This window comes from Saccopteryx bilineata, chromosome 3 (assembly GCF_036850765.1).
Source record: "Saccopteryx bilineata isolate mSacBil1 chromosome 3, mSacBil1_pri_phased_curated, whole genome shotgun sequence".
NCBI lineage: Eukaryota > Metazoa > Chordata > Mammalia > Chiroptera > Emballonuridae > Saccopteryx > Saccopteryx bilineata.
The window spans coordinates 207698121-207725671 of record NC_089492.1 but is presented as its reverse complement, the minus strand read 5'-3'; the positions used below and the strand labels follow the sequence as shown (position 1 = coordinate 207725671).

Below are 27551 nucleotides of genomic sequence, written 5' to 3'. Positions count from 1 at the left end.
TTGAGATTCAAGCGAAATTCCAAGATACGAGTTAAGATTCGCGAAGCTGTCGCTAAGCTGGTGCGATGACGTATGGGTCCAAGTATCGGCAGCAGAACACCAGCATCTCGTTCTTTCTCACATGTTACCTGCAGAGTCAAGTCGAATCTCATGTACTGTACTCGTTCTTGCATCATTTTTGCATTTATTTTATTTTATTTTCCGAAGTTGGAAACGGGGAGGCAGTCAGACTCCTGCATGCTCCCGACCGGGATCCACCCGGCATGCCCACCAGGGGGCGTCGCTCTGCCACAATCAGAGCCATTCTAGCAGCTGAGGCAGAGGCCACAGAGCCATCCCCAGTGCCCGGGTAAACTTTGCTCCAACAGAACCTTGGCTGCGGGAGGGGAAGAGAGAGACAGAGAGGAAGGAGAGGGGGAGGGGTGGAGAAGCAGATGGGCGCTTCTCCTGTGTGCCCTGGTCGGGAATCGAACCCAGGACTCCTGAACGCCAGGCCGACGCTCTACCACTGAGCCAACCGGCCAGGGCCCATTTTTGCATTTTTTACTAACTTTTTTTGTGTGCTATCATGGGGCAGAAGAAAGTGAGTGTAAGGGACAAGGTGAGAAGGAGAAGAGAATGATGTTGATAGAAGTAAAGCAAGAAATAGAAAAAACATGAGCATGGTGTACGAGTGATTGAACTGGCAAGGCTGTACGACTGCAACACATCTACAATTTGTACCATCCTTAGACAAAAGGATGCCATCAAAAGCGCAAATCCAGAGAAAGGAACTACAATTCTGTCCCAATTAAGGACAAATATCCATGAAGAAATGGAGAAGTTTCTGCTGGTGTGGGTGAAAGAGAAAGAGCTGACAGGAGATACAGTGACGGAGACTGTAATATGCGAAAAGGCACGCATTATTTATGGCGACTTGAATAAGAAAGAACCATCAACCTCAAAAGAGACAGCAGAAAATATGTTTAAGGCAAGTCACGGCTGGTTTGAAAATTTCAAGAAGAGATCTGGCATCCACTAGGTGGTGAGGCATGGTGAAGCTGCGAGTGCTGATGTTAAGGCAGCTAAGGAGTGCATTGCACGTTTTGCTCCGCTTATCGCAAAGGAAGGCTGCATCCCCCAACAAGTGTTCAACTGTGACAAAACAGGATTGTTTTGGAACAAAACAATGCCCCAGAGGACTTTCATCACCGCAGAGAAGAAACTGCCAGGCCATAAAAACCCATGAAGGACCATCTGACTCTTACATTGTGTACAAATGCTGGTGGTGACTGTAAAGTAAAGCCACTGCTAGTGTATCATTCCGAAAATCCTCAAGCCTTTAAGACTCACAAGATTCTTAAAGAAAAACTGCAGGTTATGTGGCGCGCCAATGCTAGGGCATGGGTTACACGGCAGTATTTTATTGAATGGGTAAATCTCGTCTTTGGTCCTGCAGTGAAGAAATATCTTCAAGAAAATAAACTCCGCCCTGGCCGGTTGGCTCAGCGGTAGAGCGTCGGCCTAGCGTGCGGAGGACCCGGGTTCGATTCCCGGCCAGGGCACACAGGAGAAGCGCCCATTTGCTTCTCCACCCCTCCGCCGCGCTTTCCTCTCTGTCTCTCTATTCCCCTCCCGCAGCCGAGGCTCCATTGGAGCAGAGATGGCCCGGGCGCTGGGGATGGCTCTGTGGCCTATGCCTCAGGCGCTAGAGTGGCTCTGGTCGCAACATGGCGACGCCCAGGATGGGCAGAGCCTCGCCCCCTGGTGGGCAGAGCCTCGCCCCATGGTGGGCGTGCCGGGTGGATCCCGGTTGGGCGCATGCGGGAGTCTGTCTGACTGTCTCTCCCTGTTTCCAGCTTCAGAAAAAATGCAAAAAAAAAAAAAAAGAAAATAAACTCCGATGAAAGCATTACTAATCCTTGAAAATGCTCCAGCCCACCCACCTGGTCTTGAAGATGACATTCTCGATGAGTTCAAATTTGTGAAAGTCCTCTACCTCCCATCCAACATGACTTCAATCTTGCAACCTATGGATCAGCAGGTCATTTCCAACTTTAAAAAGCTTTACACAAAGCACTTGTTCCGCTGCTGCTTTGAAGTGACTGAGAATACAAATCTAACCATTTGAGAGTTTTGGAAAGATCACTACAACATCGTGATATGTTTACGCAATATTGCCTTGGCATGGCAAGAGGTTACAAGAAGAACCTTGAACTTGGCGATGGAAAAGTTATGTTCTGAAGATGTTGCAGACAGGGACTTTGAAGGATTCAAACCAGAGACTGAGATCGAGGTAGAAGTGTTGGAGGAGATCGTGTCCCTCAAAAAGTCTATGGGTCTGGAGATAGATGAGGGTGACATAAACGAGCTCCTCGAGGAACATGAGGAGGAACTCTCAACTGAAGAGTTGAAGGAGCTACAGATGATGCAACATATGGAGCTTTTGCCAGAGATTAGTAGTGAGAAGGAGGTAGAGTCGGAGGAAGTGATTTCTACAAGTGAAATGAAAGACATGCTGGCAATGTGGGAGAAGCTTTCAAGTTTCATTGAAAAGAAACACCCAGAAAAAGTTTCAACTGGTCGTGCTTCAGCACTTTTTAATGACACTTGTTTGTCACATTTCCGTAACATTTTAAAAGGCAGGCAAAAGCAAACCTCTTTGGATAGATTTTTATTCAAAAGTCCTGCAAGTGAAAGTGCCGAAAGTGCAGCCAAAAAGGCAAAAACAGGTAATGATTAAATGAAAAATACGTAATGTTAAGCTTAGGTTAAGTTTAAAGTTAAGAAAGTGCATATTTTTACAATTAAGTTTTTGTGGTTTTGTTTTAAGTAAAGAAAGTAGTTTTAGTTTTGCTTAAAGTAAAGAAAATACAGTTTTAGTTTATATTTAGTGTTAAGAAAGTGCAGTTTTAGTTTATGTGTCTACAGTGCCTGCATCACTTCCTCCCTCCCTCCTCCTCTGCCATTCACCTCCACTAGCTGCACTCGTCTGTCTCCACGGTAAGAATACAGTACAGTACTATAACACTTTTTTATTTCATATATTTTGTTATGCACTGGTAAAGTATACATGTGTGTTTTTTAATTAAAAATGTCTTTTTTCATAATTTAGGGTGGTTTGGGGATGTTTCACAGGGCTGGAACGAATTAAATCTATTTCAGTTATTTTAAATGGAAGAAATTTGTTTGATATTCGAGTTGACTGACTTACGAGCTTGGTTACAGAATGTATTAAACTCGTATCTCAAGGTACCACTGTACTACATATCTAGATATAACTCATACAAATGTTTTAACAAAAAGAAGACTATTATATATTGTTCTATAACGTTCCTCACATAACAATGTATCTTTGACAATGTAATTTCCACCTGTGTAAGTATGAAATGCAAGTCTATAAGATAATCTTATCATAAACTACTAAGCTACTTGCAAACTATTAGCCTTCTGAAGAACATTTAGGATATTTTCAATGTTTCACTATACAGTGTGTCTGTCTGTAAAGTCATGGTGTACTTTTGACTGGTCACAGGAAAGCAACAAAAGACAATAGAAACGTGAAATCTGCACCAAATAAAAGGAAAACCCTCCCAGTTTCATACCTGTTCAGTGCAGTTTGATGTGGGTTCACGCACAGATTTTTTAGGGCTCCTTAGGTAGCTATCCCATATAGCCTCTATAGACTCGTCACTGACGGATGGCCTACCAGAATGGGGTTTCACCATCAAACTGCCGATTTCCTTCAACTGTTTATCCCACTGAGTAATGTTATTCCTATGTGGTGGCGCTTCGTTATAAACGCGCCGAAATTCACGTTGTACTTTGGTCACGGATTCAAATTTAGCGAGCCACAGAACACACTGAACTTTCCTCTGTACCGTCCACATCTTGACTGGCATGGCCGTGGGCTGCTCCACTGTATACACGGTGTTCCATCATCATCTGCGCATGTGCACATACTGCCACATCATCCTACAGAAACTGGAAGGGTTTTCCTTTTATTTGGTGCAGATTTCACATTTCAATCGTCTTTTGTTGCTTTCCTGTGACCTGTCAAAAGTGCACCATGACTCTACGGACACACTGTATATTTCAACTTCTTCCTTGACCTTTCCCTTTAAACCTAGCCACATAAGTCCATTATCTAATTTGCTTCTCTAAGGAGGCCATGGTTCTTCTCTCCAGGATTGGAGATCTCACATTAAGAATTTCACTTTACCAATTTTTCTCCTTTAAATCTCCAACTCTCCTTGGTGCTTATCTACCATAAACAAAGTCAGTAACAAATAAAAACAACAAATGTTCTAACAAATTGTGTCTCCAATTTTCTCATTTTTCTCTAATAAAGTTAAAAATGCATACTCCACATAATCCATTATAAGCAGACTGTCCTAATTACTGTTAACAATTTCATCAGAGACCTCCAAATACCAGGAAATGCACTAATTTCAGTTCTCACTGTATCAATATTTGTATAATAGATGAAGACTTATTTCTTAAAATTCACTTCCCTTGGTTTCTGAGATATTTGTCACCGTAGTAAGTGACTCTCCTCCCACATCTTCTGTGCTAATTTTCCCCTCCTCTGCCAATGCCAACCCTTTAAATGTTGGAGTTGCCTAGGATTCCCTCCCTCTTGTTCTACATGTTCTGCCTGCCCTAAATAGTCATGTTCTCCTAATGTTTCACCTAATTTTATATGTTGACAATTTTTTAAGCTCATCTCTCCAGCCCCATTCTATCTTGCAAGCTTCAGACCCTTATTTCCAATTGCCCACCAGACATCCAACCTGCATTCCCCCAGCACCTTAACAAAACTAACATTTTATTCAAATTCTTCCCCATTTTCCATTATTCCCTCTCAGTTAACGTCATTACCATCTGACCATCACACAATCTGGAAATCTGTTACCCTTGATTCCTCCCTCTTCCTTATCCCTCCAAATACTAACCAAACCTGCTGATTCTTCCTTAAAGATCACCTCTCAGATATTGCCTATAACCACTGCCATACTTGCCTGCACTATTATCATAGACTCCTAACTCATCTTCCTGCCATTAACCCCCTCACTTATTTAATGCACTTTCAATTCAGTAAGAAAAACATGTTTTAATCGCTCACTCCTTTCCTTAAAGAGCTCCAAACGGTTCTAGTGCCTTGAGTAATCATTAATTAAGACACATAATTTTCACCTTATAAGTTTATGAAATGTAGATGTGTTACAACTGATAGTATCTTATAACCACTAATTGGCCAGGAAGCAGTAGCAAAGTACTCAACCAAATGCATATGCATTCACTAAGAGCACCAACATTAAAACATAGAAAATGGGTTTCAACAGCCACCGGAAAGAAAAGATTAGAGAAAATACTAATAAGGCATCTTTTATCTCTCCAGAAATCAAATAGTGGTAAAAGAAGGTAGGGTACATAGTAAATCTGACACAATCAGTTGTTTTCCCAAAGTGAGAATCAAGAGTATACCTGCTATACTTAACTATAAACCTGCTACAGAGCACAGCACCAATTTTTATGTAATATTTTATATTTTAAATTAGTATTTTAAGAAATACTGTCACCAATACTCAAGATGACACAAAAACAGATACTGTGAGGGCCTACACTGTAAAACTCAAAAGATGATTCAGAATACAAACTATTAGATCTAATAAACCAGCTCGGTGAGGTTGCAGAATACAAGATTAATACATGAAAATCAATTGCATTTCTATACACTAACAAACAATCTATGGCCCGGGCGCTGGGGATGGCTCTGTGGCCTCTGCCCCAGGCGCTAGAGTGGCTCTGGTCGCAACATGGCGACGTCCAGGATGGGCAGAGCATCGCCCCCTGGTGGGCAGAGCATCGCCCCTGGTGGGCGTGCCGGGTGGATCCCGGTCGGGCGCATGCGGGAGTCTGTCTGACTGTCTCTCCCTGTTTCCAGCTTCAGAAAAATGAAAAAAAAAAAAAAAGAAGAGTCTTTTTAACAATTGGTTCACTTGTAAAAAAATGAAGCTGGACACCTACCTCATACTATATGCAAAAAATAACTCAAAATGGAACAGACTAAATGTAAGAACTAAAACTATATAATTCTTTTTAAAAATCACATAGTAAATATTTGTGACACTGTGTAAGGCAATGTTTTTCTTTTTTTCTTTTCTTTTTTTTTTTTTTTCTTTTTCATTTTTCTGAAGCTGGAAACAGGGAGAGACAGTCAGACAGACTCCCGCATGCGCCCGACCGGGATCCACCTGGCACGCCCACCAGGGGCGACGCTCTGCCCACCAGGGGGCGATGCTCTGCCCATCCTGGGTGTTGCCATGTTGCGACCAGAGCCACTCTAGCGCCTGAGGCAGAGGCCACAGAGCCATCCCCAGCGCCCGGGCCATCTTTGCTCCAATGGAGCCTCGGCTGCGGGAGGGGAAGAGAGAGACAGAGAGGAAAGCGCGGCGGAGGGGTGGAGAAGCAAATGGGCGCTTCTCCTGTGTGCCCTGGCCGGGAATCGAACCCGGGTCCTCCGCACGCTAGGCCAACGCTCTACCGCTGAGCCAACCGGCCAGGGCCCGGCAATGTTTTTCTTAAATATATCAAAAGCACAACCAAAATAAGAAAAAAGAATAAACTAAACATCAAAATAAAAAACTTTTGTGCTTTAAAGGACACCACCAAGCAAAAAGACAACCCACAGAACAGGAGAAAATAACTGCAAATCTCACATCTTATAAGGGACTTGTATCCAAAATATATAAAGAAAAAATGTTTACAACTCAACAAAAGATAACAATCCAATTTTTTAAATGGGAAAAGGACATGAATAGGTAGGTCTCCAAAGAACGTCACCGACTAGATGGAAAAGATGTTTAACATCATTAGTCATCAGGGAATGCAAATATAAACCACAATGAGACACCATTGCACACCCACTAGGATGGTTATAATAAAAAATACAGACACAACATGAACTGACAAGGATGTAGAAAAATTAGAATCCTCATAGTTGCTGGTACAGGCTCTTTGGAAAACTGGCCATTCCTCAAAATGGTGAACACTGAGGTATCATCTGACATAGCAATTCCACTTAGATATGTGCGTAAGAGAAATGGAAACACATATCCACACAAATCCTGTACACCAGTGGTCCCCAACCTTTTTTGGGCCACGGACCGTTTAATGTCAGAAAATATTTTCATGGACCGGGCTTTAGGGTGGGACGGATAAATGCAAAAATAAAATTATGCGACCGGCGTAAAAACTGTGGTATTTTAAAATATAATTGTCGAACTACGAGACAAGCGTCAAGAGTGAGTCTTAGATGTAACAGAGGGAATCTGGTCATTTTTTAAAAATAAAACATCGTTCAGACTTAAAATATAAATAAAACAGAAATAATGTAAGTTATTTATTCTTTCTCTGTGGTCCATGGCCCGGGGGTTGGGGACCACTGCTGTGCATGAATGTTCATATCAGCATTATTTATAATAGCCAAAAAGTAGAAACATCTGCCCATTTATTGATAAATGAATAAACAAAAGGTAGGTTATCTATACAATGAAAGGTATTTTGGGCATAAAAAGGAATGAAGTACAGATACATGCTACAACATGGAGGGACCTGAAAACATGCTAAGTGAAAGAAGCCAAACACTAAAGGCCACAAATTGTATACCATTTGAAATGTTCAGGATAGGCAAAATATAAAGACAGGAAGTAGATTAGTGGTTATCAGGGATCAGAAGAGGAAAAGGGGAGAATGAAAATGAATAGTCATTGGTATGGGGTTTCTTTTTTGGGAGTAACAAAATGTTCTAAAATTAGTGGTGATAATTACACACTCTAACATATTTTTAAAACCCACTGAATTGTATACTTTAAAAGGCTGAATAATAATAGCATATGAAATATCCCCTTTAAGCTGTTCTTTTAAGTGATTCAAAAGAAGTAGGCTTTTAAGAAAAGTTCTTGTAACACCTTAACCCAATGCACTTCATTTATACTTCCCTTTTTATATTTATACAAGAATAATAGATGAAAGCTGTCTTCCAATGAGCACAAAATGAAAGCTTAAATAGCAGAAATTTTTCTTTGGGATACATCAAATAATAGTACATCTTGCAATTGCTGGTATCTTTATTTGATGAAATAAAGTGTTTCTCAAAGAATTAACAAGTACCTTGGAAGATTTTTTTATTATAATTAATATGTATTAAAAATACATTTAATCCTGCCTGACCAGGTGGTGGTGCGGTGTATAGAGCAATGATCTGGGACACTGAGGATCCAGGATCAAAACCCCAAGGCCACAGGTTTGAATGTGAACTCAGCAGGCTTGAGCACAGGGTCACCGACTTGAGCATGGGATTAAACATGACCCTATAGTCACTGGCTTAAGCTCAAAGGTCCCTGGCTTGCCTAAGGGGTCACTGGCTGGGCTGGTTTCCCTTTGTCAGGACACAAGAGAGGCAGTCAATGAAGAGCTGCTAGAGTGATGCAACTAGAGTCGATGCTTCTCATCTCTCTCACAAAAAAAAAATAAGATAATTTTAAAAAGAATGAGCTCCTAGAAATTAAAAAAAAAAAGAAACATATTACATAAAATCTTTCACTGAACTGGAAAAACGAGTCAATGAAAATGTCCCCAAGATTACTGGAGTTAAGAGGTAGAAGTGGGGCTGTGAATGATCAAAGAGATTTGAAATATAAAAGATGTCCTCAACACAGAGATAATTCAGAGGAGACAAAAAATGTTTGATCCAGCCCTGGCCAGACAGAGCATCATCCTGGAGCACCAAGGTCACAGGTTCAAACCAGGGGTTCCCGAGGGTGCTGACTTGACCCCAAGGTCACTAGTTCAAGCTTTGGTCCAGGCTCAACCCCAGGGCACCAGCTGGAGACCCAGTCAGGGCACACATGAGAAGCAATCACTGGCACAACTAAATGAAATGAGTTGATGCTTTTGCTTGCTTTCTTTCTCTCCCCTCTCTCTCTTAAAAAAAAAGTTTTTTATCCATGTGTATATTTTCATTTACAAAAATTAGGTCTACTTTGCATACTGCTCTATAACATGCCTTCTTACTTTAACAATATATTAGGAACATCATTCCATATCTAGAAATTGATTTCTAGATATTTTTGCCAATTGAGATGTAACTGACATATAATATTACATTAGTTTCAGGTGTACAACAATGATTTGATATTTGTATATAATGAATAAACATCACCATAATAAGTCTTGTTAGGCTGTATCACCAGTTAAAAAAATGTTTTTCTTGTGATGAGAACTTTAAAGATTTACTCTTAGCAATTTTAAAATATGCAGAGCAGCATTATTAACTATAGTCATCATGCTATACATTACAAGGCTTATTTATTTTATAACTGGAAGATTGTACTTTTGACCTCCTTCAAGCACAGTGCCAGGACCGCCACTGCCCCCCTAACTCTGGCAACTACCAATCTGTTTCCTGCGTCTATGAGCTCAGTTTTTTTTTGTTTTAGAATTCACATAAAAGTGAAATCATACAGTATCCATATTTCTTTGTCTGACTTATTTCACTTACCATAATGCCCTCAAAGTTCATCTACATTGTCATAAATGGCAAGATTTCATTCTTTATTTTATGGTTGGACAATATTCCATTTTGTGTGTGTACACATGCACACACACCCATTTTCTTTATTCATTTATCTACTGATGCACACCTACCATATTTCCCCATGTATAAGACGCACCTTAATTTTGGGGCCCGAAATCTGAAGGAAAAAAAAGTATCACATAAAGTTATTGAACTCAAGTTTTATTCATCATAGAATTCATACAATTCCTCATCACTATCAAAACTCCCATCTGTGTCTGATGACGAATCGCTGTCTTCAATAATAAATGCAAAAACAAGCACGAAAAAGCGGGAAATGCAAGTAAAAAAATCTACAACCACTGTATAAGACACAGCCAGTTTCTAGACCCCAAATTTTCTGGGAAAAGGTGCATCTTATACATGGAATTACGGTAGGTTGTTTCCAATTTCTGGCTATTGTTATCAATACTGCAATGAGCAAAGGGGTGAATACCTCTTTTCTTTTTTCTCTTTTTTTGTATTTTTCTGTAGCTGGAAATGGGGAGAGACAGTCAGACAGACTCCCACATGCGCCCCGGGATCCACCCGGCACACCCGGCGAGGCTCTGCCCACCAGGGGGCGATGCTCTGCCCCTCCGGGGCATCGCTCTGTTGCAACCAGAGCCACTCTAGTGCCTGGGGCATCTTTGCTCCAATGGAGCCTCGGCTGCTGGAGGGGAAGAGAGAGACAGAGAGGAAGGAGAGGGGGAGGGGTGGAGAAGCAGATGGGTGCTTCTCCTGTGTGCCCTGTCCGGGAATCGAACCCGGGACTTCTGCATGCCAGGCTGACGCTCTACCACTGAGCCAACCGGCCAGGGCCATACCGCTTTTCAAGTTAGTTTTTACATTTTCTTTGGATAAATATCCAGAAGTGGAATTGCTTCATCACACAGTTCTAGTTTTAACTTTCTGAGGAACCTCTATACTGTTCTCTATAGTGACAGCACCAATTTACATGCCAATCAATACTGCATAAGGATTCCTTTTGTCTACATCCTCACCAACACTTGTTATCTTGTCTTTTTGGTACCAGCCAATCTACAGGCATAAGAAAACAATTTCTTTTTTAGGTAATAGTAAAAGAAAACTTCCCAGTGCTGAAAGGAGACAGAAATCCTCAAAATGACAAGACTTCCAAACTACTGGTTTTTAAAAACCCTTAATTCACATGAAATTGCACAATGAAAACAGACGACCCTATAAGCTTACAAAGAGCAAAATCAAGTTACTAAAGAATGAGAATCATACTTAGAATTAGATTTAATACCAGATTCTAGAAAATGGAGCAAATCTGCAAAACTGAAGAAAAATAATGTTCAAACGAATCTTACATCAACCAAACTAAATTTTAAAAAATGAAGGCATGTAAATGAATTTTAAGATCTTAAGCCAAAACTTGAGGATTTGGCTCTAGCAAAATGAGGAAGTACCCCTGAGAGAAAAAATATGGGATGCAGGAAACAGTGCTTCCAACCAAAGAGAGCAGTATATGGAAGTCTCAGAATGGCAGCCACGTTCAAAATAGACCCAGAGAGGGACCAATCCGAATTACAACAAAAGGACAGAACGCTCTGGGAGAAAGGTGCTTGAGGAAGAAAGGATCTAACAACCTATGTAGTATAAGGCACTAGAAAACCGTTACAGGCAGGAGAAAGGCAGAGAAAACAAAGTGTTAGGACTTTTTCTAAAGTTTTTTATTTTATTGATTTTTAGTGAGAGAAAGGGGCATGCAAGAGAGTGAAAAAGAGAAAAGAGAGAGAGATTAATCTGTTCCTGTATGTGCCCTGACCAGGGATGGAATCTACAACCTCTGTGCTTTGAGACAATGCCCCAACCAACCAAGCTATCTGGCAGAAAAGTGTTAGAATTTTTAAGAGGGAAAAATGTTACAAGAAAGAAACTGTAATCATAGTACTATCTGGCTCTGCAGAGAATAATATTTAACTGATCAAAATAATATAAAAGTTATATATTAATTTTCAAGTTTTAGAATCAGCCTATAAACAAAGCACAGATAATTATGGTTAAGAACAGAATAGTAAATTATCAATTTTAAAAACACAGAAGGAAAGTAAAAATGACAAAAACAGAGGTATAAGGAAGAAGAGCTAAGGTAAAGGCAGGGAATTTAAAAATACCTTACAAAGTGGAGAAATAAAGTCTAGAGTTGATGGAATAAGAAAAAAGGTTTAAGTTTAGTTACTAAACTAACCAACAGGAAATTCAAAAACTGAAAAGGGGAAAACAGATGTCAGGAGTAAGTGAACTGTATCTTTGATGTTTAAAGTTGAAATGAATCAAACAGTCATTCATGTAAAAGCATTATTTACCATTTTAGAGGTACTGGTCAGAACAAAGGAATACAACACTACAAAATTAAAGTGATTCCTCCTCCCAAAGCAGGACTCAGGAGGCCTGAAGATGTAGCTTTCTATTTTAAACCCTTCCCCTTCTGTACTTTTATATTTTTAGTCAAATATATGCATTATTCCATTGAAGAAAATTTTAAAGTATTTAACATAAATGAATATGCTTAGAAATAATACAATGAGGTTAGACAAAAGCATTTCTGGTAGCTATCTGGGTGATATATATTACTTATTAATTTTTTTAATATTTAAATTTTCTTCAATTATTATAAGTACAGAGAAATAATAGGTTTTTATTAATAATATTTTGGGAGCTGAATAAGATGAAACATTATTTGAAGAAGCTTGGCTATATATATCTAGATGATACAAAGTAAGGTGAATGTCTTTTTCTGTGTTTTTAAATATGGAAAGTCTTGACATATTTCTAATATGAAAGGAAGGTGTCAAAAGGTAACCAAAAACACAGGTCAAAGAAATAATCTTAAGTACAAGAGAAAGACTAGCCTTGAATCAGAGAAGACACATTTCTTATAATGTGAGGAAGGGAACATTTGTAGGTAAATTGGTAGAGCTAAAGATAGAAAGCAGAAGCAGTTCATGTCTGAGAGCCTCAATTTTTTTCTATGAAGAGGCAATACACACACACACACACACATTTATACCGCTCACAAAAATTAGGGAATATTTCAAAATGAATAGGAAGCAATAAAAAAAGAAGCATTTGATTTTTTTTTATTAAACAAGAACATCAGAAAAGCAAACAAATCAAAGAAAGTTGATTATGCAAATGAGATGCAAAATCAACTTTTATTTATTGGTGAAAATGCCCTATAAAGCTGAAAGTACTAAAGTATCTGTATGTTCCCTGATCTCGATTTTTGTGAGCAGTGTATACACACACACACACACACACACACACACACACACACACACACGCGCGCGCGCTTAAAGAGGCCAGGAATGTTAACCATCCTGCAATGCATGAAGTAACCCTAACTCCCTAAAGCAGGGGTCGGGAAATTTTTTGGCTGAGAGAACCATGAATGCCACGTATTTTAAAATGTAATTCCATGAGAGCCATACAACGACCCGTGTACTTTACGCATTATCCAGTAAAAATTTGGTGTTGTCCCGGAGGACAGCTGTGATTGGCTCCAGCCACCCTCAACCATGAACATGAGCGGTAAGAAATGAATGCATTGTAATACATGAGAATGTTTTATATTTTTAACATTTTTTTATTATTAAAGATTTGTCTGCGAGCCAGATGCAGCCATCAAAAGAGCCACACCTGGCTTGAGAACCATAGGATCCTGACCCCTGCCCTAAAGTAACAGTGGGCTAGAGTCGCAGGTCTCGAGGTATGGTTCCTAGGGGTCTAAAAGGCCAACAGGTCATAGCCAGTTTCAAAATAATACTAAGGTATTATGTGTTTTTCAGTCTCATTCTCCCACAAGAGTAGAAATTTGAGGCTAAATAAGTGATGATTTTGCTCTGAAAAGTCATCACACATACACACATATATTATTATTTATAATTTTCTCGGTTTTAATTTTTTTCTATATACATTTTTAATTTTTCCATTGATTTGAGAGAGAGATGAAGAGAGAGAGATGAAGGAAGAGATGAACTGAGGGAGAGGGGAGAAGGGAGGGAGGAAGAGAAGGGGAGAAGAGAGAGAGTGGGGTATGGAAAGGAGAGAGGGAAGAGGGTGGAAGGGAGATAGGGAAGAGGAGGGAGGGAAAAAGGGAGGGGATAAGGGGAGAGACAAAAGGGGAGAAGGAGGGGAGAGACAAGAGGGGGGAAGGGGGAGACAAAAGGGGAAGTAGACAAGAGGGGGGAAGGGGGAGACAAGAGGGGAAGTAGAGAGACAAGAGGGGGAAGGGGGAGACAAGAGGGGGGGTAAGGGAGAGAGACAAGAGGGGGAAGGGGAGAGACAAGAGGGGGGAAGAGGAGAGACAAGAGGGGGAAGGGGAGAGACAAGAGGGGGAAAGAGGAGAGACAAAAGGGGGAAGGGGAGAGACAAGAGGGGGGGAAGGGGAGAGAAAAAGGGGGGGAAGGGGAGAGAAAGAGGGGGGAAGAGGGAGGGAGAGAAGGAGGGAGACATTCCACTTAGCTGTGCACTCACTGGTTGCCTCTAGTATGTGCCCTGACTGGTGACTTCAGCACACTAGGATGACACTTTATCCACTGAGCAACCCGACCAGGACCCCTCAGTTTACATTTCTAATATATTAAATACTGATAGAGATAACACATAAAAAGTTCTTGGGGTATTCAATAATTAAGAGTGTAATTTGGTCCTGAGTCCAAAAAGCTTGAGAATCACTGCACTAAAAAGAAAAAGAAAAAAAAAAAGACAGACTATAAAAATGTAACTTTTTAAACTTTTGCAAACCACCAGTTTTGTTTCTAATGAGCACCAATAAAACTCTTAAAACAAAAAACTGAGATAACATACATATCTTCAGCCTGTTTAGAGAAAGAAAAATCTAAGAAATGGATTTGAACAATTGTCAAAAGTAGAAAAGAACTGAGAAATCTAGATAAAATTAGAAAAAAGGACACTCAGGAGAAACTTGACTTTGGGAAGGATTCTATGTCCTTGACAATTCTCATCATTAACTTAATGGAAAAATAGTGCCCATTGCTTTCATTATAATCTAAAATCTTACTTTTGTTTTAGAGAGCACCTGGAAAGTCATTTACTTTCTAGCTAACAGGGGAAAAAAATGGCTTCTTATAATATCCCAAAATTAGATGAACATCTATCCTATGCTTCAACACTTCCAGAGAGGAGAATTCTCTAACTCACAACACCTAAATGTAATTTTATAAAACATCTAACAATCCACAAGGTACCCAGACTACAGAGTTCCATTACAACTACTTTATTAATCACCGATTTTAAATATTTTAAATAAGTATGATTGAAACTAATAAAATACTTCTCTTCCAAGTAAGAAAAATATGTTATTAGTCTTCCCTCTATAGAGTTCTTAATTATTTTTTAATAAGAACTCCTCTAAGTTTGAGGCCTGACCTGTGGTGGTGCAGTGGATAAAGCGTTGACCTGGAAATGCTGAGGTCTCCGGTTCGAAACCCTGGGCTACCCTGGTCAAGGCACATATGGGAGTTGATGCTTCCTGCTCCTCCCCCCCTTCTCTCTCTCTCTCTCTGTCTTTCTCTCCTCTTTCTCTCTGTCTCTCCCTCTCTCTCTCCTTTCTAAAATAAAAAAGAACTCCTAAGTTTGAAACTGCTGTCAGCTGGTCACCAATGATTTTCTTTCTGTTCAGACCTTTTCTTAGTCCACGTATTCTCATTTTATAAATCTATTCTCTCCATAGATTCTACTGGCCCTGGCCGGTTGGCTCAGCGGTAGAGCGTCGGCCTAGCGTGCGGAGGACCTGGGTTCAATTCCCGGCCAGGGCACACAGGAGAAGCGCCCATTTGCTTCTCCACCCCTCCGCCGCGCTTTCCTCTCTGTCTCTCTCTTCCCCTCCCGCAGCCAAGGCTCCATTGGAGCAAAGATGGCCCGGGCGCTGGGGATGGCTCTGTGGCCTCTGCCTCAGGCGCTGGAGTGGCTCTGGTCGCAACATGGCGACGCCCAGGATGGGCAGAGCATCGCCCCCTGGTGAGCAGAGCGTCGCCCCATGGTGGGCGTGCCGGGTGGATCCCGGTTGGGCGCATGCGGGAGTCTGTCTGACTGTCTCTCCCTGTTTCCAGCTTCAGATTCTACTGTATCTATCAGCTGCTACCTTTTTAATGTATAGCTTAATGGAAAAATATCATTCCTATATATCTATTACTGACCACCTCAGTTTGGATTTTCCATAACCAACTCAAACTCATGAGGTCCAAAAGTGAGCTCATACTCTTCTATTCAAAACCTACTCCTCCACTTGAGTTCTCCACTTCTTCAAATGTCAACAACCAGCTGTACAAAGTCAGATACTTGGAAATCCTCTTTAAATAATGTCTATTCCTTCAAATTCAAAAAATATATTCACTGAAGTGTTATTTGCAATAGCCAAGATATGGAAGCAGCCCAAGTGCTCATCAATAGATGAGTGAATAAAAAAACCTATGGTACATATATATATATACAATGGAATGATAGCCAAAAAACGAGAATGAAATCTTACCATTTGTAACAGCATGAATAAACATAGAGGGTATTGTGCTAAGTGAAATAAGTAAAAAAAACACATATACCATATGATCTTACTCATATGTAGAATCTAAAGAACAAAATAAATGAACAAATAAAACTGAAACATTCAGACACAAAAGCAGACCGATGGTTGCCACAGGGGAGGAGGTCTGGGGGAGGACTAGGTAAAAGAGGTGAAGGGATTAAGTACAAATTGGTAGTTACAAAATAGTCATGAGGATATAAAGGACAGCTTAGGGAATATAGCCAATAATACTGCAATAACTAAGTATGGGGCCAGGGGGTACAGGAAATATCTGAAAAACACTTTGTAAAGTATGGTATGTATATGCTTGTCAAACAACTATCCTGTACACCTTAAAATAATACAAAATAACATTAAATGCAAACGGTAACTGAAAAAAAATTTTTTTAAGTTCTTTTTAAAGAACTTTAAAAAAAAATAAAGTTCTTTTTAAAAAAATAAAGAACTCCTAGGTTTCTAATCTTGACCTTAGAACAAAATCTAGTGCTTCTTAACTCTGGCTGCAAAACAAAAATCAAGTAAGGCCCTGGCCGGTTGGCTCAGCGGTAGAGCGTCGGCCTAGCGTGCGGAGGACCCGGGTTCGATTTCTGGCCAGGGCACACAGGAGAAGCGCCCATTTGCTTCTCCACCCCTCCACCGCGCCTTCCTCTCTGTCTCTCTCTTCCCCTCCCACAGCCAAGGCTCCATTGGAGCAAAAATGGCCCGGGCGCTGGGGATGGCTCTGTGGACTCTGCCTCAGGCGCTAGAGTGGCTCTGGTCGCAACATGGCGACGCCCAGGATGGGCAGAGCATCGCCCCCTGGTGGGCAGAGCGTCGTCCCATGGTGGGTGTGCCGGGTGGATCCCGGTCGGGCGCATGCGGGAAGTCTGTCTGACTGTCTCTCCCTGTTTCCAGCTTCAGAAAAATGCAAAAGAAAATGCAAAAAAAAAAAAAAAAAAATCAAGTAAGAAAATTTAAAAAGCACAGAAATAACAAGAATACAAATCAAACCTAGGGTTAGTAATCTCTAGAGCAGAGGTGGGGAACCTATGCCTCGCGAGCCAGATGTGGCTCTTTTGATGGCTGCATCTGGCTCGCAGATAAATCTTTCATAAAAATAATAATAACGTTAAAAATATAAAACATTCTCATGTATTACAATCCATTCATTTCCTACCACTCATGTTCATGGTTGCGGGTGGCTGGAGCCAATCACAGCTGTCCTCCGGGACAACACCAAATTTTTATTGGAGAATGCCTAATGTACACAGGTCGTTCGTTGTATGGCTCTCACGAAATTACATTTTAAAATATGTGGCATTTATGGCTCTCTCAGCCAAAAAGGTTCCCGACCCCTGCTCTAGAGGATGAGTTCCAAGAAACTGGTTTTGTTTGCTTTGGTTTTGGTTTTTAGCTCTCAGGTCATTCTAGTAGTTAACTAATGTCAATGAACATTCTTAGGGCTAGTCAGCAATTTATAAAATATCCCAAAATACCAAGGTCCAGTATTTTTCAGACTTGAACTAAACATGGTTTTTAAAACATTTAACATTTAGTTCAGTAACACTTCTAAACCATATTATGCTCAACAGGGTATGTGGTAGTTTGGTTAACATACTTGAAATAATTATGAATAGGGCAAAACAGTCATTCAGTATTAAACATACAACATCATCTGGGGAGGAAGACTGTACAGGTGTTTTTAGTGGATAACATTTATTACTCTTGTTTTATATAAAAACTCTCCTGGCCCTGGCCGGTTGGCTCAGCGGTAGAGCGTCGGCCTAGCGTGTGGAGGACCCGGGTTCGATTCCCGGCCAGGGCACACAGGAGAAGCGCCCATTTGCTTCTCCACCCCTCCGCCGCGCTTTCCTCTCTGTCTCTCTCGTCCCCTCCCGCAGCCAAGGCTCCATTGGAGCAAAGATGGCCCGGGCGCTGGGGATGGCTCTGTGGCCTCTGCCTCAGGCGCTAGAGTTGCTCTGGTCGCAACATGGCGACGCCCAGGATGGGCAGAGCATCGCCCCCTGGTGGGCAGAGCTTCGCCCCTGGTGGGCGTGCCGGGTGGATCCCGGTCGGGCGCATGCGGGAGTCTGTCTGACTGTCTCTCCCTGTTTCCAGCTTCAGAAAAATGAAAAAAAAAAAAAAATAAAAATAAAAAAATAAAAACTCTCCTGGGAAAAGTTTGTAAATTAATGTTATACAATTATATTGCATCTAGAGTTTATAAAGCACTTATTTTTTGTATTCTCTTTCTTGATCCTCCCAGCAATCCTGTGAATAACAAAGGTTAGTAACATTTCCATAAGAAAACTAAACCTGCTGCAGAGGTAGCAGTTAAACACAAACCCAAATCTTCTGAGTACTTTCCACTACGCAACTGTATCTTCCCACTCCACCCCTGCCCACCATAACCAAGAAAGTTGTGGGAGCGTTTTCTGCAGTATAAACTTCACTAGCAAGAGTAGAGAAAAACAAAAACTCATCTCTAGTTTGTTTTTAGTACCTGGCTGACTGAAACCAAACAAATTCAACCTGTTTTTACTTACTATGCTTTCTTTGGCCTACTCTGTCCCCCTAATTTTTATTTTTTAATTGACAATTTTAGTTTGAGATAATTGTGGATTCGCATACAGTTTTAAGAAGGAATAGATTCTGTGTAACTTATACCCAGTTCCCCCAAATGGTAAATCATTGAAAACTGTAGATCATCACAACCAAAAAACTAACATCAATATAGTCAACAGTATATCCATCATCAGAAGGATCCCACACATTGCCTTAATCCCCTAATTTTCAAATCCTCATTTTAGGCAACATTTGGAAGTACCTTACTAATTTTTATCCTCTCAAAATATAAAAACTACCTTCATAAGCTATTAAAAAAACTTTATAGCCCTGGCTGGTTGGCCCAGCGGTAGAGCGTCGGCCTAGCGTGCGGAGGACCCGGGTTCAATTTCCGGCCAGGGCACACAGGAGAAGCGCCCATTTGCTTCTCCACCCCTCCGCCGCGCCTTCCTCTCTGTCTCTCTCTTCCCCTCCCGCAGCCAAGGCTCCATTGGAGCAAAGATGGCCCGGGCGCTGGGGATGGCTCCTTGGCCTCTGCCCCAGGTGCTGGAGTGGCTCTGGTCATGGCAGAGCGATGTCCCAGAGGGGCAGAGCATCGGCCCCTGGTGGGCAGAGCGTCGCCCCTGGTGGGCATGCAGGGTGGATCCCGGTCGGGCGCATGCGGGAGTCTGTCTGTCTCTCCCTGTTTCCAGCTTCAGAAAAATGCAAAAGAAAATGCAAAAAAAAAAAGTAACACACACACACACACAAAAAACTTTATATTACACAAAATACTGGTTAAAACTAAAGACATGAATAAGATTCTTTTTTTTTTTTTTCAAAGACAGAGTCAGAGAGGGATAGATAGGGATAGACAGACAGGAACGGAGAGAAATGAGCATTAATCATCCGTTTTTCGTTGCGACACCTTAGTTGTTCATTGATTGCTTTCTTATATGTGCCTTGACCGTGGGGCTACTGCAGACCCAGCAACCCCTTGCTCAAACCAGCAACCTTGGGTCCAAGCTGGTGAGTTTTGCTCAAACCAGATGAGTCAGCACTCAAGCTGGTGACCTTGGGGTTTGGAACCTGGGTCCTCGCATCCCATCCGACTCTCTCTCCACTGCTCCACCGCCTGTCAGACTAGTAAGATTCTTAATCCATTATTATAACAATATCCCTTGCAGAATGGGACTTTTAAGCTAAGACTGCAGTTCTAAATTTAAAATTTTTAACTGATATGTATAGTGTATGATTCCTTTTATATGAAGTTCCAGACAAATCAATCTAAAATGAAAAAAAAATGAGAACAGTGGCTGGGGAAATGGCTGAGAAAGGCTACATGTGAGCTTTCTGGGAGGAGAGAAATATTCCATACCATAATAAATATATGATTTACATAGTATATCCATTTGACAAAATTATAATGGGATTATGCAACATTTTCTTAGACATAATATAAAAAGCACAAGCAAAAAAGGAGAAAGGGATAAACTGAATTTCATCAAAATAAAAATTTTTGTGCTTCAAAGGATACCACCAAGTAAAAAGACAGGCCACAGAAGAGAAAATAATTGCAAATTTTACATCTGATAAGGGACTTATATTTAAAATATATATTAAAAAAATGCTTAGAACTCAACAAAAAATAAATAATCCAATTTTTTTAAATGGGCAAAGGATGTGAATAGGCAGTTTTCCAAAGATGCTCAACATCCTTAGCCATCAGGGTAATGCAAATAAAAACGAGATATCACTGAACACCCATTAAGATGATTATAATAAAAAAGACAGCCAGACGAGGCAGTGGTGCAGTAGAACGAGTATCGGACTGGAACGCAGAGGATCTACATTCAAAACCCCAAGGTCGCCAGCTTGAGCGTGGGGTCGCTGGCTTGATATTGGATCATAGACATGACCCCAAGGTCACTGGCTTGAGCAAGGGATCACTCACTCTGCTGTAGTCCCCCCCATCCCCCATCAAGGCACATCTGAGAAAGCAATCAGTGAACAACTAAGGTGCCACAACAAAGAATTGATGCTTCTCATCTTTCTCCCTTCCAGTCTGTCTATCCCTATCTGTCCCTCTCTCTGATTCTCCGTCTCTGTCAAAAAAACCAGACAGACAGTGTTGGCAAGAACGTGGAGAAACCGGAATCCTTACAGTTGCTGGTGAGACTAAAAGGGTACAGGCTCTCTGAAAAACTGTTTGGCAGTTCCTCAAAATGTTAAAACATAGAGCTATTATCTGACCCAGCAATTCCACTTAGATATGTGCCCAAGAGAAATATATAGAAACGCATGTTCACACCAACCCTATATACAAATGTTTACAGCATTACTTATAATAGCCAAAAAGTAGAAACAATCCAAATGTTGATCAACTACTGAATAAACAAATATAGAATGAAATATATTTTGGCCATAAACAAGAATGAAATACAGATACATGCTACAACATGGATGTGTACCTTGGAACATTATGCTAAGTGAAAAAAGCCAGACAAAAGGCCTAAAATTGTATGACTCCATTTATATGAAATGTTCAGGATAGGCAAAATATAAGCACAGAAAATAGATTAGTGCTTGCCAGAGAGAGGAGGAGGGATGAATAAAGAATAACTGCTAGTAGGCCCTGGCCGGTTGGCTCAGCGGTAGAGCGTCGGCCTAGCGTGCGGAGGACCCGGGTTCGATTCCCGGCCAGGGTACACAGGAGAAGCGCCCATTTGGTTCTCCACCCCTCCGCTGCGCTTTCCTCTCTGTCTCTCTTCCCCTCCCGCAGCCAAGGCTCCATTGGAACAGAGATGGCCCGGGCGCTGGGGATGGCTCTGTGGCCTCTGCCTCAGGCGCTAGAGTTGCTCTGGTCGCAACATGGCGACGCCCAGGATGGGCAGAGCATCGCCCCCTGGTGGGCAGAGCCTCGCCCCTGGTGGGCGTGCCGGGTGAATCCCAGTCGGGCGCATGCAGGAGTCTGTCTGACTGTCTCTCCCTGTTTCCAGCTTCAAAGAAAAAAAAAAGAATAACTGCTAGTAGATACAGATTTTCATTTTGGGATGATGAAAATGTTCTGAAGTTAGATAATGGTGAGGGCTGCAAAACTCGGTGAATATGATTTTTAAAAAATCATTGAGTAGTACAACCATTATGGAAGAAAGTATGGTGGTTCCTCAAAAAACTGAAAATAGAACTACCTTATGACCCAGCAATCCCTAGTCTACTGGGTATATACCCCCAAAACTCAGAAACATTGATACGTAAAGACACATGCAGCCCCATGTTCATTGCAGCATTGTTCACAGTGGCCAGGACATGGAAACAACCAAAAAGCCCATCAATAGATGACTGGATAAAGAAGATGTGGCACATATACACTATGGAATACTACTCAGCCATAAGAAATGATGACATCGGATCATTTACAGCAAAGTGGTGGGATCTTGATAACATTATACGAAGTGAAATAAGCAAATCAGAAAAAACCAGGAACTGCATTATTCCATACGTAGGTGGGACATAAAAGTGAAACTAAGAGACATTGATAAGAGTGTGGTGGTTATGGGCGGAGGGGGAAAGGGAGAGGGAAAGGGGGAGGGGGAGAAGCACAAAGAAAACTAGATAGAAGATGACAGAGGGCAATCTGACTTTGGGTGATGGGTATGCAACATAATTGAAAGACAAGATAACCTGGACTTGTTGATCTTTGAATATATGTATCCTGATTTATTGATGTCGCCCCATTAAAAAATAAAAATTATTATATACAAAAAAAAATCATTGAATTGTACCTTAAAAGGTAACATGCATGTGCATTATGTATTTGTAAATGATATATGCATTATATCCCACTCAGCTATTATTTTTAAAGTGTATAGTTAATATTTGTACATTTCAACATGTATAAATTTTACCTAAAAAAACCAAATAAAACAAAAAAAAACCACTTGGCTCTGGCCAGTTGGCTCAGCTCAGTGGTACAGCATCAGTCCTAAATATGGAAGTCCTGGGTTTGATTCCTGGTCAGGGCACACAGAAGCAACCATCTGTTTCCCACTCCTCCCCCTCCTTTCTTTCTCTCTCCTCCTCTTACAGCCATGGTTTGAATGGTTTGAGCAAGTTGGCCCCCATCACCTGAGGATGGCTCCATGGCCTAGCCTCAGGCACTAAAACAGCTCAGTTGCTGAGCAACAGAGTAACACCCCAGATGGGCAGAGCATCACTCTGGGGCTTGCAGGGTGGATCTGGGTCAGGGCACATGGGGGAGCCTGTCTCTCTGCCTCCCCACCTACCCCTTAATAAAAACAACAACAACAAACTAAAAAACTTTAAAAAATAACAGAAACAATGGAGTGAAGTGGGGGAGTGGGTAGAGGTATAGCTGAAACAAGCATGGATACAAAAATGTTCATTATACTACTTGTGTTCACTTTGTAAATGTTTGCAATTTTCCTTAATAAAAAGTTGTTTTTAAATGACATATCCAAATAACAAAGTAAATTTTTTTTTTTTGTATTTTTTCTGAAGCCGGAAACGGGGAGAGACAGACAGACAGACTCCCGCATGTGCCCGACTGGGATCCACCCGGCACGCCCACCAGGGAGCGATGCTCTGCCGCGACCAGAGCCACTCTAGCGCCTGGGGCAGAAGCCAAGGAGCCATCCCCAGCGCCCGGGCCATCTTTGCTCCAATGGAGCCTTGGCTGCGGGAGGGGAAGAGAGAGACAGAGAGGAAGGAGGGGGTGGGGGTGGAAAAGCAAATGGGCGCTTCTCCTGTGTGCCCTGGCCAGGAATCGAACCCGAGTCCCCCGCACGCCAGGCCGACGCTCTACCACTGAGCCAACCGGCCAGGGCCCAAAGTAAATTTTTAAAAACAAACTTTCCTAATATCCATTTTTGCTGTATTTCAACAAAAGAAACAGAATCTTAGATCTCTTTAGAAAGACCACAGAAGTTCCTACCTTTATTATTCTTTTGCAATGTCACATGAGAACAGATATGAAAGACATAATGTGTGGCAAAGATGAAAAATACTTTATCTTAAAATGTACAAAGAATTTCAATCTCCTTAATTAAAAGACAGTACCTTACCCTTAGGTTCCTGGGTTTCCATGAGTAACAGATGGGACTATTCCTAATGAATGGATACAATAACCCCTAACACCGTACTGTAAGACAGCAGCCAGTAGCTACATAAGGGCCATTCCAATTATAGTTTTAATTAATTAAACTATAAATTCAGCTTTTAGTCTCATCAGTTACATTTCTAGTGTTCAATAGCCACATATGGGTACTGGCTACCAGACTGGCTAGAGCAAAATCACTGCCACCAGTGCAGAAAGTTCTATTGGACAGTACTACCCTAACACATAAAAAACACCCACAGGGAAACATCCACATTCCAATTTGAGGTTGTTATCCTGTGTCAATAAAGAAATTCTGAAAAACTGGGGAAACAAAGCATAAAGATAACCAAGGAATATCATTTGTGAAGTTTAGACTAACTAAAACAGTAAATTTTACTTTCAGAACCAGAAAGCTACAGATGTTGGCCATAGCAACTCCTCAGAGGCAAATCTCTCCATGTGTTAAAATAGATTATCACTACACTGCCAGTTTCCTAAAGTCAGAAGTAAAAATTATAATGAAATATAAATGGAGCAAATTATTCTTTCAGTCAAGGATCCAGATTAATTTCTATACCTCCAGTTCTAAAACTATGTGTGCTTTCATCCTAACAGGTAGATTTCCGTTAAACCACTAACATGATATGCAGTACCAGGAAACAGGTGCATTCATAATTCAAATATTTTAGAATCTTTTTAGTACCTAAAAAAACCTGAAGATGAGCAAATTTTAAATGTGAATTATACATTTTTTATTTAGGAACCTACAAAAAAACAAAACCAAAAAATTTCACTTTGTATACCTTCTCAAGCTATCACTGCAAACACTTGGAGTGTGGATAACATTCCAAATAACAAGAACAGAATGCTCTACATTAAGAAATTTAAAATCAACTCTTTCCTTGCCAAAACTGGGTACCTAAAACTTTAGGTCGAAATGGCTCCATGCGAAGCATTTGAAACCTTTAAAAAGGTCACTTAAGAATTTAAGTATTTACTTTATCCACATTTAATACTTTTAAACTCAGTCTTTGTAATCCACTGCCAAAGAAGGAATTCTCAAGAGAGAATGAAAACATGAAAATTGAAACCAGCCTGTAGGCAAGGTACACAGGAGGAGTCACATGGAATCAATCAGGAGAAAGTTACTATACTACCAGAGCATTTGGAGTCAAATTCAATCAGGCATATTTACATATTTCTAGCTCTGTACTCACCTCACATGCTTTCTTATGCTATACATAGGCCTACCTAGGTTGTCATATTTGAATTAGTAAATGGGTTTTTATCTCCAATTAAACTTAAATGCTTTAAAGAATAGAATAAAATTCCATATCCTTTTTCCCATTGTTCACGAACCCTCACTGTTTGTCAAATCACCCCAATAAATCCATCTGTTCCCCCTCGTCGCTCCCAAAGAAAAATTCAAGCAAGTAAAGACACCAGACCGTAAAACATACAGAGTTAAAGAGTTCTGGCACTACCAAAATACGTTGGAAGAAATCTTGGCGAATTAGTTAAAATCCCTTAAACCGTAATTACCTCAGTTGTAAGATGAAACACAGTAATACAAATCTACATCCAAGCAGGGATATGAATTAGATTTAACTAAACAGAACAATTGCCTCAGATTTTTGGTGTGCTCCAAAGGTAAGGTGCCTCTTCCCCCATTTCACCCTTTCCCTTCCACTTCTTCCCTTTAAGCCTTCTAGGTTTTGCTCCCAGGCTCCAGTTAGTGCTCCCCTGCCCCTCGTACTCCATTCTGCCTTGTACTATCTCCCCCACACTCCATGTCCAGACAATTTCACCACCCTCCCGTTCCAATCTGCTACTTCCCTTTGCGCCCTATAAGGTCCTTTGCACCCACATCTCCTTCAGTCCGTATTTCCTAACGGCTCCTCCTCTCGGTTCCCCACCCCTTCATCACCAGGTTCATCCTGCGCCTCCAACCGCCTCCCGCCCCCCGGTTCCTTCCTGCCCCTCCGAATAGTTTCCCCGTCTCGACATTTCGTCTAGTTTCTCCAAACGACTTCCCTAACGCCCAGCTCCCTCCCTTAGTCTCTATTTTCTCCAACACCCAATGGATTACTCCTTTCCATCCATTCTTTTCATCACATACATAAAGAGAAGACACCCACATACACAGACGGCAGCCGCCACCCCCACCTCGATCCTCCATCTTTCCCTTCTATACTTGCTGTCTTTCTTCTCTCCCCACCCCCTCCGCAACCAATCTCCTCCGGAAGAGCCTGGTTCCCAGGCCAAGGTCTCTCACCTCATTCGGTCACTTCAGTGGTGCCAACCGCTTCATACAGGAAAAAACAACCAATCACGTCCCTGTGGGCGCTTCCCCTGCGAATCCGAGCACTTACTGGGCACCTGCCCGACCAGGCAACACGCACATACAACACGCAAACCGAGGTCCTTGAGGACGAGGGTTAGGGAATAAGGGCGAGAGTTCCTACACCGGCCTTAAACACAACCCACTTCGCTACAGCCCCTCGCCATTTTGGTTTCCCGCGGACTGCCGGTGCATTCTGGGAACGCGGAGCAACTCCACTGCCGAATGGCAGCTCTCCAGAGCCGCGAGAAGGCGGGGACTGAGCGGCGAGCGCGGAAGAACATCGCGCTCTGCGTCTCGGTCAGAAGCTGAACAAAGACGGACTCTTTAATGTTGTGGCGAAGCTAAATCCTTCCGCCGCCGGTGCTAATACAAAGGTAATCGCTGCGCTCTTGGCCGTCTGAGGGTTTTTTTTGTGGTTTTTTGGTTTGTCCTGTCCAGGGAACCGCTATGTCCAGTCTGCATATTCTTCTGAGAAATGGGACATTGCACCATTTCATTTCCGTAGAGAAAGCCTTAGATACTGAACGTCTTTTCTGTCTTCACCCTGAGGCTGGCTGTTCAAATTTCCTTAAGCAACAGAAGACCCTGGATGTCACAATTAAATTTTGTTCGGCGATTATTACCCAACCCCGAATTCCTTCTAATTGGCAGCTGCTTACATAGAAGATTTTCGGGCTTTTTTTTTTTTTTTTCTGACGATGAAAGGATTTTCTGTGTATCTCCTTTGCAATCCTTCCTAATTGTGATGAAATCTGAGAATAATCCCGTGCCAAGTGGTTTACTTTAGGAATACAAACTTTTTCATACTAGGGCAGACCTGCCAATATACTGCTGCAGACAGGGGTCCGAAGTGATGAGTGCAAGTTTATCTCTATGACTTTGATACAACCCCGCACCTCTTAACAACCACATGTGGTACCTTTGTTTATAAATTTGTCAGAATATTTTAAAATTATTTTGTTACTGTCTCATATTCCATCACTGGGATAATTAATAGCATGCGCTTTTTCTCTCCTCTCTCTCTGCAAAATTACTTCTTGTGGCATAAACTCACTTTGCTCATATTTCTTTTTTTTATTTTTATTTTATTTATTTATTTATTTATTTTGCATTTTTCTGAAGCTGGAAACAGGGAGAGACAGTCAGACAGACTCCCACATGCGCCCGACCGGGACCCACCCGGCACGCCCACCAGGGGGCGATGCTCTGCCCATCCTGGGCGTCGCCATGTTGCGACCAGAGCCACTCTAGCATCTGAGGCAGAGGCCACAGAGCCAACCCCAGCGCCAGGGCCATTTTTGCTCCAATGGAGCCTTGGCTGCTGGAGGGGAAAAGAGAGACAGAGAGGAAGGCGCGGCGGGGGGTGGAGAAGCAAATGGTTGCTTCTCCTGTG

General features: G+C 41.6%; 1 protein-coding gene across 5 annotated transcripts in view; it reads right to left on the bottom strand.

Moving 5' to 3' along the window:
* Positions 1-26513, bottom strand: part of MTF2 (metal response element binding transcription factor 2) — a 73969-nt gene extending 47456 nt beyond the window's left edge. For 2 of the 5 annotated variants that reach the window (XM_066268678.1, XM_066268680.1), the window contains exon 1: positions 26090-26513. In XM_066268678.1, coding sequence (XP_066124775.1) covers positions 26090-26094 — 5 coding nt within the window. In that variant the 5' untranslated portion in view covers positions 26095-26513. Of the gene's footprint in view, positions 1-25956; positions 26008-26089 lie in introns of those variants that run through there. The other 3 variants (XM_066268677.1, XM_066268679.1, XM_066268681.1) reach the window with 2 other exon arrangements.
* Positions 26514-27551: the final 1038 nt, after the last annotated feature.